This window comes from Rattus norvegicus, chromosome 20, assembly GCF_021556685.1.
Source record: "Rattus norvegicus strain SHRSP/BbbUtx chromosome 20, alternate assembly SHRSP_T2T, whole genome shotgun sequence".
NCBI lineage: Eukaryota > Metazoa > Chordata > Mammalia > Rodentia > Muridae > Rattus > Rattus norvegicus.
In genome coordinates, this window is record NC_141553.1 from 5,769,878 (window position 1) to 5,783,728 (window position 13,851).

The 13,851-nt window shown below is 47.9% G+C and overlaps 1 protein-coding gene and 1 long non-coding RNA gene across 2 annotated transcripts; both read right to left on the bottom strand.

The window, feature by feature from the left end:
- Positions 1–222: 222 nt before the first annotated feature.
- On the bottom strand, positions 223–12,790 carry AA926063 (AA926063 gene). Its single transcript, NR_002156.1, is given in 3 exon segments — positions 223–506; positions 6,708–6,792; positions 12,749–12,790. It is a non-coding gene; the product is annotated as an AA926063 gene (long non-coding RNA).
- On the bottom strand, positions 2,616–12,856 carry Smim40 (small integral membrane protein 40). Its single transcript, NM_001399684.2, is given in 3 exon segments — positions 2,616–5,396; positions 6,708–6,792; positions 12,749–12,856. A coding segment is annotated over 1 exon segment (243 nt). The 5' UTR covers positions 3,431–5,396; positions 6,708–6,792; positions 12,749–12,856; the 3' UTR covers positions 2,616–3,187.
- Positions 12,857–13,851: the final 995 nt, after the last annotated feature.

Below are 13,851 nucleotides of genomic sequence, written 5' to 3' on the forward strand. Positions count from 1 at the left end.
TCCAGGGAAGGAAATAAAGGATTTTCTTTTCCTGTTGGTGTAAGCCTGGCACTCCCTACTTTGCTTTCCCTCCGACCAAGAGTTCCACCGCCTGGTTGCCTATGCTTGCCCTTCCCTTTAAGAGCCGGCGTGCACTTGGAGGCTGTCCAGCCCGGGCCTCCTGGGTCAGGTGCACACACACGCACACGCACATATGCATGCATACAAATGAGCACAGCATGCTGCCCGAGTGAGGTATTGTTATTATTGCGGTCCGCGAGACTGGATGCTCAATCTGCACCACAGACCGAGCTCCCTACTGGGAACCGTGGCCCCTGTTCCACCGAGGGTCGTCTTGACTGTATGGAAGGCAGTGCTTCCGGGCAGGGGTCTGCAGGGCGTTGAGGCGGAGCGCGGGATAACCTGGTGCGGGCTTGGTGAGAAGCCCTGCAAGCTGCCGCTGGGAGCGCTGGGAAACGAATCGAGGCTCATAAAATCACGCGGGGTCTCTTCCTTCTCCTGGAGAGCTGCGGAGAAAAGGAAGAGGGGAAAACAACTGTGTGATGCGGGCCGGGCCCGGGGTGGAGAGGCGAGGCCCTCAGGTGTGCTGGCGAGGAAGCCTGATAAGTCAACACCCTTCGCGCGGAGACTGCATCAACGCGGTCTTCCTGCCTCAGGTGGCGGGCATCTTACCAATGTGCAGGACCAAGAAAAGCCCAGCTGCTCTCGGGGCTGGGGATTTAGCTCAGTGGTAGAGCACTTGCCTAGCAAGCACAAGGCCCTGGGTTCGGTCCTCAGCCCCCCCCCCCCCAAAAAAAGAAAGCCCAGCTGCTCTCAAGAGAACCCGAACTACAAATTTAAACCCACTTCTTCCTCGCTTCCCGTCCGGTCTTACGGCTTTCAATGGGGGCGGGGGGGGGGTTTTCCAGTGGCTAACGGGACTCTAAAGATAATGAAGGTTTTAATTTTCATATCCTTGTGTTTCTCAAAGTGGGTTTCCCAGAGTGAATGCCTGAAATGAAGGTTCCCCACCTTTTCACAATTATTTCGGTTTTATGTGTGTGCCGGTGTAAGTCTCTGCATGACATGAGTGCAGGTGCCTGCTGAGGCTTTAAAGAGGACTTATTTATCCTGCGGGTTCACTTCCCAGCACATCCCTAGTGTGACTCACAACCAGCCATCTGTAACCCTAGTTGTAGGAAATTCAATAGTCTTGTGCGTGGTTGAACCTACACGCGTGCAGACAAATCATCTGTACACATAAAGTAAAAGAAGTGTGTTTTAAAAGGTAATCGTGGGGAAAGGAGACAAATTTGAAATGTGAGTAAAATATCCAATTAAAAAATGTAAAAGGGGGGGCTGGAGAGATGGCTCAGCGGTTAAGAGAACTGACTGCTCTTCCAAAGGTCCTGAGTTCAAATCCCAGCAACCACATGGTGGCTTACAACCATCTGTAATGAGATCTGATGCCCTCTTCTGGTGTGTCTGAACAGCTACAGTGTACTTATATATAATAAATAAATAAATCTTTAAAAAAAATGTAAAAGGAAATGTTAATCGCTATAAAAACTGACAGCAAGCTGAGGGAACATGTCAGAGCTGGGGGGTGGGGGTGGAAGGAAGCTAGGAGTTGGAAGATAGAAGTTCTGTGAAATGCTGTCCTCTGGACAAGGCTGGCCTGTGGCACTGGCCAACTCCCAGAAGCCAAGGTTATCTGTGACACAGATAAGAGCTATCAAGATGCCTTCAGAAACGAGGTAGGGGGCTCATGAGGATCCCCACCCATCTCTAAAAAGCTATTGGCAAATCGTTGTTGTTGGGGGGAGTCATTTTCTGCCACTGGTAAATCCAGGGAGCTCCACTCCTGTGAATAACCCTAATTAAAGTGAGTTACAAAACAAAAAGACAGGGAAGTAGAATCAATTTGGGGGGCAAGGAGGAGGGAGTTTCCCTGGAAGTGAAAGGGGGATATGAAAGAGAAATGAAAGTGAAAATGACCAGAACTCAATATATAATGAAGAAAAATAGACGTGTGTTTCACACTCTTCCATCCATTCTGTTCTTGCAATAATCGCTCAACGTACCTTTATGTATCCGGATGTTTGCCTGCGTGTGTGTATGCACCACTTATATGTCTGATGCCCAGGAAGATAAAAAGAGGGTGACTGACCCCGGGGTCTGGAGTTGGTGTGAGCTGTTGTGCGAGACTGTAGCTAACGGTTATGAGGAGTATCCCGACCTGGGGATAGGGAGGCCCTGACCTGGAGCAGGGCTGGGAGTGTCAGGAAGGGGCATGCTAGTTGTGGGGGCTTTGAAACTTAGAACAGATGCTGGTGGATGGGGACTGAAAGCTCTGTCTGATAGGCTGAGAGGCACCCCAGGCCCATGTCAGTACAGACAGAGCCATGTGTCCCTTTTTCCAGAGGCAAGGGAAACAAATCCTTTCTGCAGGCAGGAACCTGTTGGACAAGTTCCTGGAGGAAGTCTGGCCCTTATCTAACTGTCAGGGACCCTTCTAGAGTTTGGGGTGGCCCAAGGCTCATTTCTGGACATACGCACGTCCTGAGACCTAACGTGTCCCAGCTGCATCGCTCCTGGATAGAAACTGGAAGAAACCTAAGCCAGAACACCACAGAGACACTCGCACAGCCACGTTTATTGCTGTAGTGCTCGAAGTAGTCCAAAGGAACGGAAGCAGCCAACGGGCCCGTAAAACAGAATGTGGTACGGACGGACACACTATGGAGTCTTACAGCTAGGAAGAAAACCAAAACCACCACAATATTTGCAAGAACACAAGAGGAAATGAAACTCACTCTGAAGCGAAATAAAATAAAATTAATTTTTCCCTTCGAATAGCTTATTTAATTATTCCTTGCTATTCTCTCATATGTGGGTTCTGGAGTTATATTTATATGCCTTTTGTCTATAAAGGTAGGGGTGTGTGTGTGTGTGTGTGTTGCAGACCTGAGTGTGGTTCCACGCACCCGCTTACTTCAGGTCACTTACAGCCTCCTGTAATTCTACCCCCTAGGGCTCTAACACCCCTCTAGCTTCTGTGGGCCCCTGAACTCACGTGCACGTACCCACAAACGGGCAGATAAAGATAATCTTAGAGTGACGGCCTTAACTATCTCCTCCACCCCAAACTCTCTAACATCTCCTTTCTCACCTCAGTAGGCAGGACAGGTTGTCTGTAAGATGGTGTTCACAGTTCCAGAGCTGACTCCTCCTCAGGGGTCCTGAGGAGCCAGTCCCGAAACTTGGTCCAAGGCAGGGGCCACAGCAGTTTGTAAGCAGCCTCCAGCATCAGCAGGGTCAGGAAGAGGACCAAGAAAGTGAGGAAGATCTTGTCCAAGGCGCGACGCAGGGGACCCCGAGGAGGAGTGGGACCATGGGCGAATGCTAGGAATATGTCCCCCTCCTCCACACCGCCCTCTTCCTCCGCCATTTTCACAGCCAGACAGCTGGCTGGCTCCTTGAGGGGACGGAAGGCCTGGCTCAGCACTTCGGGGATTAAAGGGCGTGGTTGTGATGATCCTGCAGCTGCTGGGTTTGACCCTAATTCAAGAACCCAAGAGTAGGGGGCTGGAGAGATGGCTCAGCGGTTAAGAGCACTGGCTGCTCTTCCAGAGGTCCTGAGTTCAATTCCCAGTAACCACACGGTGGCTCACAACCCACCTGTAATGAGATCTGATACCCTCGTCTGGTGTGTCTGAAGACAGCTACAGTGTGAGTGTGTGTGTGTGTGTGTGTGTGTGTATGTATATATATATATTTATAGAGACCTTAATTGGGATGGACAGGTAATGGACAGGCATTTCTGACCTCAAGAGTCTGTTTGGGGCCTCTCTGAGGGAGAAGTGAGCAGCTATAACAACAGGTCAGGGTGGGGTTGTGTCCTCTAACCCCAGATCAAGAAGGGGGTTAGGATCACTTAGCCCAAGCAGGCTACTTCCCTCCTGTCAGGTTTCTGTGGGTGACTACATAAAACCTGACCAGGCACAAGCCCGAAATCCCCAACCTTCAGGATGCTGAGGCAGGAGGATCAGGATCAATGAGTGTTATGTTCCTTTTATAAAAAGATAAGGGAGGGAAGGAATAAGCTTGGTGGGGGCACCGAATGGTGTGGGGGTTAGGAGATGCCTCTGCAGGCCGGGCATTGTGGTTTGCCCAGGAGTTGTCTGTATTTTGATGCTAATTCCACTGCCCCGGGACGCTGCCTAGTCAGTACTCAGGACTCAGGTGACTTCACCAGAACCTTCTCCCCATAGAGTTTGTAAAATACAGGTGAGGGGCAGGTACAGGATAGGAGGCCTGTCATTGGATGAGAAGGAAGGATGGGCGGGAGAGAAGTTTGAAGGAAGAGACTGGACGGACAGGGAGAGAAGCCTGGCAGGACAATATGGTGGGTGACATTAAGATTCTGCTCTGTGTATTTACAGGTTGTTATTAATGTTTTGGTTTTTTTTTTTTTTTTTTTTTTTTTTGGTAACTACAATGGATGTTCTATTTGGAAGACTTAACACCACAGAGAACGAAAAATGTATAATGCATATTCAGTCATCATTCTGCTTGCCGCTTTTGTCATTCTAAGATACTCTCCTTCGTAGGACGGCAGCTCTACATTTGTGACCAGAAGTCCAACTCTTACGCTAATTAAAGAAATGGAGTTTTGTTTAAACTACTTTAAACACCTGTAATAAAGTACAGAATTTGCCAAGAACAGAGGTACTCTGGTTAGCAATCAAAAGGGTTTAAATATGAATGCAATTCCTAAGAATGGCAACAACAAAAATAGATCCATTTTCTTTTCTCAGTAAAAATAGGCCAGTTGCTAGAAGGTATCACAATGTGAAGACATTATTTTGAAGCCCTAGTCAAAGAAGCAAGGCTGTGGAACTGGCCACTGGGTTTCTACTTCGTGCCTGGAGAACCTTAGGAAAAGCGGTCCTGGCGTAACAGGATGACGTTTGTAGAGCGTAATACTGGAGTGAGAGAACCGAGGTCGATGGCTGCAATCACGTTCCTATGTATTTCCTGTTACATCGTGATTATTCATACAGTCCGTTGGTCCAATAGCATAAAAAGAGAGAACAGCATCTCGAAATTCATCTCATTCCATGTTCAGAGACAAGAGGCGTAACCATTCTCCCCGTTATTTTCTGGAGGCAAGTCCTGTGTGCAGTCTGATGGCAATCACGTGCTGGTAGTTTCCAAAGCTACTGTATGAAGAGGATGCTGAAGGCCATCACTATACAGCATATGGCGACATAAGGACTCTTGCGTTCGCCAATTCGGGCACACTTCCAAAATATTCCAAATAGTCCAGTTTTATTTCTGTCCAGGACGCTGGGTGCCAGGGATCGGACATAAGCACACGTACATATAAGCAGCAAGTTTACAGTCAATAGACTCTGAAAATTGAAAAATGGCATAGTGAGGCCGGTGCTGGTCCAGCCACCATTATTAATGTTCTTAAGGGACGGCTGTGTACTGGGCTTTGTATGTTTAGGTGGGCAATTATATCTTATCGATTTGGGTCAAAGGTTATTGTGTTGTGTGTTCAAGTGGAGTGGAGTGTGGGGCGGCTGGTCTGGGCCACCACGGAGTTGAGATGTGTGTTCCTGACATGGAACTAGATAGGTAGAAAGACTGCTGATGGCTCAGAGAGAGGCCTTCGGCAGTGTGATAGTGGATGGAGCAGACCGGGTGAGAGGCTTTGCTGACTGAGACAAGATATCTATCAGGGGTTGGGGATTTGGCTCAGTGGTAGAGCGCTTGCCTAGGAAGCGCAAGGTCCTGGGTTCAATCCCCAGCCCCGAAAAAAAGAAAAAAAAAAAAAAGATATCTATCAGATATCATGGGGGCACTGCAGTGATGGATCTAGTGGGAGATAAAGGACTTTTATTTTTTATATTTTTACAACAACAGGACATGGGGAGGGGAGTTGAGGGAGTAGAGACAGAAAAAGGCATAGAGAGAGAATAGAGGAGTAGAGGCCGGCCATGAGCAGGGGTTGGGGGGGAGAGGAATGGAGAGAGAGAAAGAGAGTAAGGAGCAAGAGGACAGAGCAAGAGAGGGAGAGAGGGGAGGAAGCCAGCAGCCCCTTGTATAGTGAGTCAAGCACAACTGGCTGTTGCCAGGTAACTGTGGGGCAAGACCTAGACGAAATGCCAACACTGAGAGTCTGAGTCTACCTACAGAGGGGAGACTTTGTCTCAAAACAAACAAACTCCCTAACTTCTGGTTCTGTGGCGTCAGGGGACAGGGGCAATTTTAAGTGGAGTGCATATGTTGACAATGTTCACAAGAAGAGCTGCGATTGGTCAGATGGTGAGTGTTATCTTTTGGGCCACCAAAGGATGAGGGGAATTCTAAACAGACACTGGTCTCTGGCATCAGGAGGGTGGCCACCAGAGACACCCAAGGCTTCAAGCATTAAAGGGCTCATTGTTTTAGTCTTGTGCCCAATTCTGAGGAAGGCAAGATAGAAGGGAGAGTCATGGGGACATGGGAAAGGAAATATGTCCTGTGCCCAGGTTGCTAGTCAGAGCCTCTCAGCTAAGCAAGATTTCCAGCACCATTAACAACTGGCAAGGCCTTTCTTTCTTCTCCCTTAGTTTCCGGGATAGCTCCTGAAACTTCTGTAGGCTACTAGTGGCTCTGCCTTAGTTTACTATATTATAACCCAATCCAAGGTGCCCAAAGGCACCCTGTAAACTCACCTGTTAAATTGAAGGCAAGGTGTCCCAGCATGGTAGGGCGTAGCTGGTCTTTGGTATTTTGTGGGTTCTCTCTTCCACCCTTTCACTAGATGGGAGAGAAACAAGGATAGAGATGAGAAAAGAATTAGGAAAATCCTTGAGTCTAATATCTTCCCTTTTCTTTCTTCTTTCACCCACAGCTGCTAACAGAACAAAAACAACCTTCCCAAATGACAAATGACCAACTCCCACCCCCACCCCCACCCCACCCCACCCCCACCGGATCTAGCATTGATCGATATACCCTATGAAAGACTCCAGAATCCCAAATGTCACACAGTAGCAGAAACTGTCTGCAGCTGGCAAAACCACGCCTCTGCTAGAGCACTAGGCAAATCACAGTCAACTGCTGGGGGATGGTCTGAAGCAACCCCCACATTGCATACCTGGGATTAAAATAGAAACACATTCCTTTCTCGTTTTTTAAGTTTATTTTTATTTTATGTATATGGGTGTTTTGCCTACATGTCTGTCTGTATGAGACCATCTGAACCCCTGGAACTGGAGTTACAGGCAGTTAGTTATAAGCTATCTTATGGGGGTAGCTGGGCATTGAACCCATGTCCTCTGGAAGAGAAGCCAGTGGTCTTATCTGCTGAGCCATCTCTCCAGTGCCAAAATCACACTTATAATATTTCTTGGGTTTTGCTTTGTTTTGTATTGTTGTTGTTTTGTTCTTGCTTTTTAAAGATTTATTTATTTTTATTATATAAGTACACTGTAGCTGTCTTCAGACACACCAGAAGAGGGCATCAGATCCCATTACAGATGGCTGTGAGCCACCATGTGGTTTCTGGGATTTGAAATCAGGGCCTCTGGAAGAGCAGTCAGTGTTCTTAACCGCTGAGCCTTCTCTCCAGCCCGTTTTTGTTTTTTCAGAAACCAAAACACCAACATTCTCACTACAGTAGTGCCCACCATGACGCTCAGACCACTACAGAGACAGAGACAGGCAGAGTCAGAAGCGGGCAGAAACAGAGGCAGGCGATTCTGTGAATTGAAGGTCAACCTGGACTACATACAGAGTTCCAGGCCAAGAGTGGAGAAACCAAGAGGAGTTAACATGAGTCACAGTGCAACAGTGTTGCTCAGTGATAAACAGGAACAGGATGAGAGGGAGGAGGGTCTGTTTGTCAGAGCATTGGGTGAGAAATGAAAACCTAAGTCCACAGTAGAAATGAAAATTAAGCCTTATTTTTTTTTTTTCCGGAACTGGGGACTGAACCCAGGGCCTTGCGCTTGCTAGGCAAGCGCTCTACTGCTGAGCTAAATCCCCAACCCCTTAAATATTTTATGTGAGTACACTGTCGCTGCCTTCAGACACACCAGAAGAGGAATCAGGTCCCATTACAGATGGTTGTGAGCCACCATGTGGTTGCTGGGAATTGAACTCAGGACCTCTAGAAGAGCAGTCAGCGCTCTTAACCTCTGAGCCATCTCTCCAGCCCCAAGCCTAATTTTAAGGTCTGACTTCAGAGTCTTTCTTATCTCGTTCCTCGTTTTCTCTCCTCTATTTTAATTTTTTAGAGGTAAAAATTTTTTTCTATCCCAGGGTGGCCTTGAACTTACCTCGTAGCCCAGGCTTTTGGGATATCTCTCTGACTTTCACAGGCTGCAGAGAAATAGCCCTTGGGAGGCAAGAAGGGGGTTTGGTTCAACACAACTCCTGTAGCTGATGTTGGTTCAGACTTCTGGAGTGATTTATTTTGGACAAATTTAAGGACAACATAATTTGCTGAAAACTCCACTGGTGATAATTAACTCAATCCCAGCTTGACAACAAAGCATCCCTAAATCTCCCTCCGGAACAAAGACAGCTGTATACAAATACTGAAACTCTTTGGAAAAAGTCCATTAAGTTAGGTTCTGTGGATTTACTGAGAAAAACAAACTTATAAGTGTTGGGATAGAAATGTCGGCTCGCGTCTGGACAAACCACAACAGGCCAACATGGTTCCTCGTGGAAAGGTTTAATGAGAGAAGAGTAGAAGAGAGGGGTAGAGGCCGGCCATGAGCACGTGGAGGGAAGGGGGAGGGGAATGGGGAGAGAAGGGACAGGGGGAAAGAGGGCAGGAGCAAGAGCAAAGAGTGAGGAGAGAGCAAATAGCCCCTTTTAAGGTGCGGTGCGTCAGGAATACCTGGCTGTTGCCAGGTGACTGTGGGGCGGAGCATACCTGCCTATTGCCAGGTCTGTGGGGGTGGAGCTTAGACAGAATACCAACAGTAAGGGTCTGGGGGAGGATCTAAGTGCCAGAAAAGTCTAATCACACAGTGCAAAGGTCACCAAGCTAAAAAACAGGTCCACTCCAACCTGCTGGGCAGATAACAGATATTGCATTCTTTCCCTTGGAGGAACAACCCTGTGTGCTAACACACCAGGTCCCCCACTCCCACCCCTGTGCTTATCTGTGAACACACAGACTTCTGTGCCTTTAATGCAAAACAGTCCTGACCTCTGCCTCCCGAGCATGCCATGCTCCCTAGGCTTTAACTCTGGGGACAAGATCTACGAAGACCTTTAAAAACAAATACTTTTCAGAAGAGGTAATCCAATACTTCATCCCTTAGGCATGCAGTGGATTTTGGGGTGGTTTTTCAGGGAGCCCTGGGTTTAATCTTTCCCATTTCGGAAAAAAACCAGCTGTGGTGAATGCCTGCAATCCCCCAACACTGGGGAACTGGAGGCAGGAGAATCAGAAGTTCAAGATCATCCTCCACTACATAGCAAAACTTCTGACCCAGATACTTTGTCTCAAATAAACAAAAAGCAGGTCGTAGGATCAGGCGCCTTTCGCCTTTCAGAGGCAGAGGCAGGCAGATCTCTGAGTTCCAGGCCTGCCAGGGTTACCCAAGAGAAACCCAGTCTCAAAAGAAAGAAAAGAGAAACCAGTAGGCAACACAAAAGCACTTGCTGCTTCACTTCATGGCTTCTTATTTTTACAGGGTCTGAGAAAGGATCTCAGTACACGTAGCCCCGGTCTCAGTACTCATTATGTAGTCCAGGCTGGCCTGCCTGAGATGTGCCTGCCTCGGCCTCCTGAAACAACGTCCCTGTCAGGTCTACTTTATATGCTCCTCCAGAAGAGGGCAGGTCCACTCAACCTGGCCTGTAGAAGGGTTTCTGGCAGTTAGACAAAAGCCAGCACTCCTTGGGAACTTGTGTAACCTGCTCCCCTCTGCCAAAAGAAGGCATGTCTCTGTCTTTGGCAGAGGGACAAATGGCTCTCCAACAACAACATCTGTGGTTGCTTATCAAAGCCTATGCCAGCCTCTAGACGCCATCTGTCCCCCCTGTTCACACCAGTACTGTTCTCCAAAGCCCTTACCCTGGCACCTGGGCCCCTCACCTCTCTTCTCATCTCTCTCTCTCTCTCTCTCTCTCTCTCTCTCTCTCTCTCCCTCCCCCTTTTCCCTCTCCCTCCTTAACTCCCTGTCTCTCCACATCTTTCTCTCCTCCCTTTCCTCCCCCCTTTCCCCCTCCCCCTCCCTATCTTTTGTTCTCCCACTCCCCCTGTCTCCTCTCTCTCTCTCTCTCTCTCTCTCTCTCTCTCTCTCTCTCTCTCTCTCTCTCTCTCATATCTACATTAAAAACCTTCCCTAATAAAGTAGCAGTCATGTTAGCCTTTTCTTAACTGAGTTCCCTCTGGGGGTTGGGGATTTAGGCAAGCGCTAGGCCCTGGGTTTGGTCCCCAGCTCTGAAGAAAAAAGAAAGAAAGAAAGAAAGAAAGAAAGAAAGAAAGAAAGAAAGAAAGAAAGAGAAGAACACTGACTGCTCCTCCAGAGGTCCTGAGTTCAATTCCCAGCAACCACATGGTGGCTCACAACCAGTGTACTCACATACATAAAATAAAATAAATAAATCTTGAGAGAGAGAGAGAGAGAGAGAGTTCCTGTCAGTGAGTCAGGAAGTTGATGGCTACCCATCTCATGAAAAGGAACCTCTCTCCTTTGTGGTCAGGACATTTCCTGACAAGTCTTCAGTCTGGTTGGAGATAGTGCCAACTGAAGTTCTTGTCACCAGGGTGTCAGGTCCAAAGGAGACTCCCAGTTCCCCAAACTCCAAAAGAGCAGTCCAGAAATATCCAGAAATGAGCCCTACCTGGACTATAGGAGGAGTTCTCACAGGTAAAGCCCCAAGCCAACATTCCTCAGGAACCTGGGAACCTGGTTCCCATCTTCTGAAAGGAGTCATTTCCCTTGCTTCTGGCAGAAGGGACATGTGACTACCCGTGGCATCTGTTGGCATATCAAAATGCACGGCAGTCTCTCCAACCTGGGTGTCCATCAGAGAAGACTTCGTGGACACAGGTTTAAGCTAATAGAATGTCTTTACGCGCCAGCCAGAGACTACTCTGTGTGTTTCGGTTCCAGGGGTGAGCTTTTGAGCACGAGTGCACGCGCACACACACACACAAACAAACACACACACACACACACACACACACACACACGGAAACTATAAGGTTGGTACCGGCAGAGAGATTCCCAGAACTATGGGGCTCCCCCAGTATCAGAGTCCATGCTAGCTAGAATCCTACCCCTTCTCACCTCGGCTCCCACCTAAGCTCCCTTCGGCTCAAAGGCTACTCCAGCCTCTCTCTCTCTCTCTCTCTCTCTCTCTCTCTCTCTCTCTCTCTGAGACAGGGTCTCTCTGTGCAGCCCTGATTGTCCTGGAACTCACTCTGTAGACCAGGCCGGCCCCAAACTCAGAGATCCACCTGCCTCTGCCTCCCAAGCACTGGGATTAAAAGCATGGCCACCACTACCTGACTTGTTTTCTCTACTCCCTGCTATTCTCCTGTCTCTCCCGTAGTCCCGGGGACATGATCAGTCTTCTTTTCTCTTTCACTCTGTGCTCTGGACTCGTCCAGATGCCTCTGGATTTTCCCCTCCCCTGTGCACAATTATTCCTTCCCATACTGTGGGTTATATCAGTTTATACATCTGGTGCCCAACACCTGGGGAGGGTACAAAAGGACCCCTTTCCCAGGGGCCTGGCTTCTCGGGACTGAACCAAGCTGCTGATTTGACTCTCTGTTAGCATGAACCATTTGTCTCTGCTGCTGGCTTCTGCCACCAGCCATATTTGAATCCGAGGTTTTGAAGCTGCCTCTTCCGCTGCTTCTGTCCTCACCGGCTCTCTCAGGTGCTCGGGAATCACCTTGGAGCTGTCTGCTCTGTCTCTGCTGACTCCCTGAACCTACCTATGATGACAGGTACAGAAGTCAAAAGGCAGGCCGTGCTGCCTCTGGTGGCTTCTCCAGCCTTACCTTCACATGAAAAGGGACACCTGTTCGAGTTAGGACATTTCTAACAAGTCTCTCAGTCTACCTGGGGACACTGGATTGAAACTCAGTCTTCTCTGTCTGGTCCTTGCTGGCACCTTCCCTAAAGTCTCTCCCATCTCCTCCTTCTCTGCCCCCTCCCCCATCCCTCTCACTTGCCTGCCAGGGAGGGAGGGAGCAAGCGAGCAGCGAGCAGAGCTCCATGGGCTCTTAACCTCTTTCCCTCCTCAGACTCAGCCAATCTAAAGCCTCCCTGTTTCACTGCTTGACCCCTGAACACTCAGTTTCCAAATCTTGTACATTGTGACAACTTTGACCACGGCCATCTCTTCTCTCTAAACTCTCGCCACTCCTTACATTCTTCTGTCCTGAGTCTTTCCTGCTCTCCGCTCCCACCATTTTAGCCCTCACTAACTTCAGTCTTTAAAGATTCAGACAGCTTTTCATATGAATAACTTTTTAAAAAAAATTGTTTTATGCTGTTCTACTCTATAAAAAGGCTGGCTCTCTCTCGAGTCTGGTTATGGCCTCGCTTTCTCCAGAACCAAGCATGCTTGTTTGAAATTTTCCTCCAAAATCTCTGTCCCAAGTGAGTGAGGCAGGCGACCAGACTCTGAGACAGGGAGAAGGAAAGCGAAACAGAGGGGGCAGGGAAAAGACACTATGCTCTACAACAGCTAAAAAGTAAAGTATTCCCAACAGATTACAGCTACATACCTCATACTCCTTGGCTTTAATTCTCTCTCCAAATCACTCCTTGCTCTTAGGTCTCTAGGACTTTTGCTAAAGTGTAACTTTGTGTCAATTTTCGTAAGACCATTGTGTAAACTTTCTGTTTCTCAGGGCCAGTTAGTTGGGTGTGGTTAGAATCTAGAACAACAACAACAAAAGAAAAATAGCTTAAGGAACAGAAGGGCTGAGAATTAAAATCTGTAGATTTTAACTTGTACGCAGCCTGGATCCCACTTTTTTTTTTTTTTTTTTTTTTTTTTTTTTTTTTTTTTTTTTTTGTGCTGAGGACCGAACCCAGGGCCTTGGGCTTGCTAGACAAGCGCTCTACCACTGAGCTAAATCCCCAACCCCGATCCCACTCTTTAGGAGAATAGACTTTGTTTTTGTTTATCACCGGGTTGTCTCAACCAGCCAGCTTCTCTCAACCAGCCAGCTTCTCTCAACCAGCCAGCTTCTCACAACCAGCCAGCTTCCGAAGTAAGGACACTGGGATTTTTTTTTTTTTAATTTATTATATATACACATACACTGTCGCTGTCTTCAGACACACCAGAAGAGGGCGTCAGATCCCATTACAGATGGTTGTGAGTCACCTTGTCATAAGACCTTTAGAAGATCAGTCAGTGCTCTTTTTTTTTTTTTTTAATATTTATTTATTATATATAAGTACACTGTCGCTGTCTTCAGACACACCAGAAGAGGGCATCAGATCCCATTACAGATGGTTGTGAGCCACCATGTGGTTGCTGGGATTTGAACTCAGGACCTCTGGAAGAGCAGTCAGTGCTCTTAACCCCTGAGACACCTCTCCAGCCCCACACCAGGACTTCTTATCCGTGATGAAAGCTTGGCCTTAGCTCAGGCTTTTTCCCAGCTACTGGGTATGACTTAAATTAACCTGGTTATAGTAATCTACATTCCACCACGGGGCTTCTTACTCCCCTCAGCTCTTTAATAAACTACTTGGAAGGTGTTTGAGGGCATGTTTACAAGATGAAATGCAGGTATAAGAATAAAATATCAAAAAAAAAAGGGGGGGCTGGAGAGATGGCTCAGTGATTAAGAGCACCCGACTGCTCTTCCAGAGG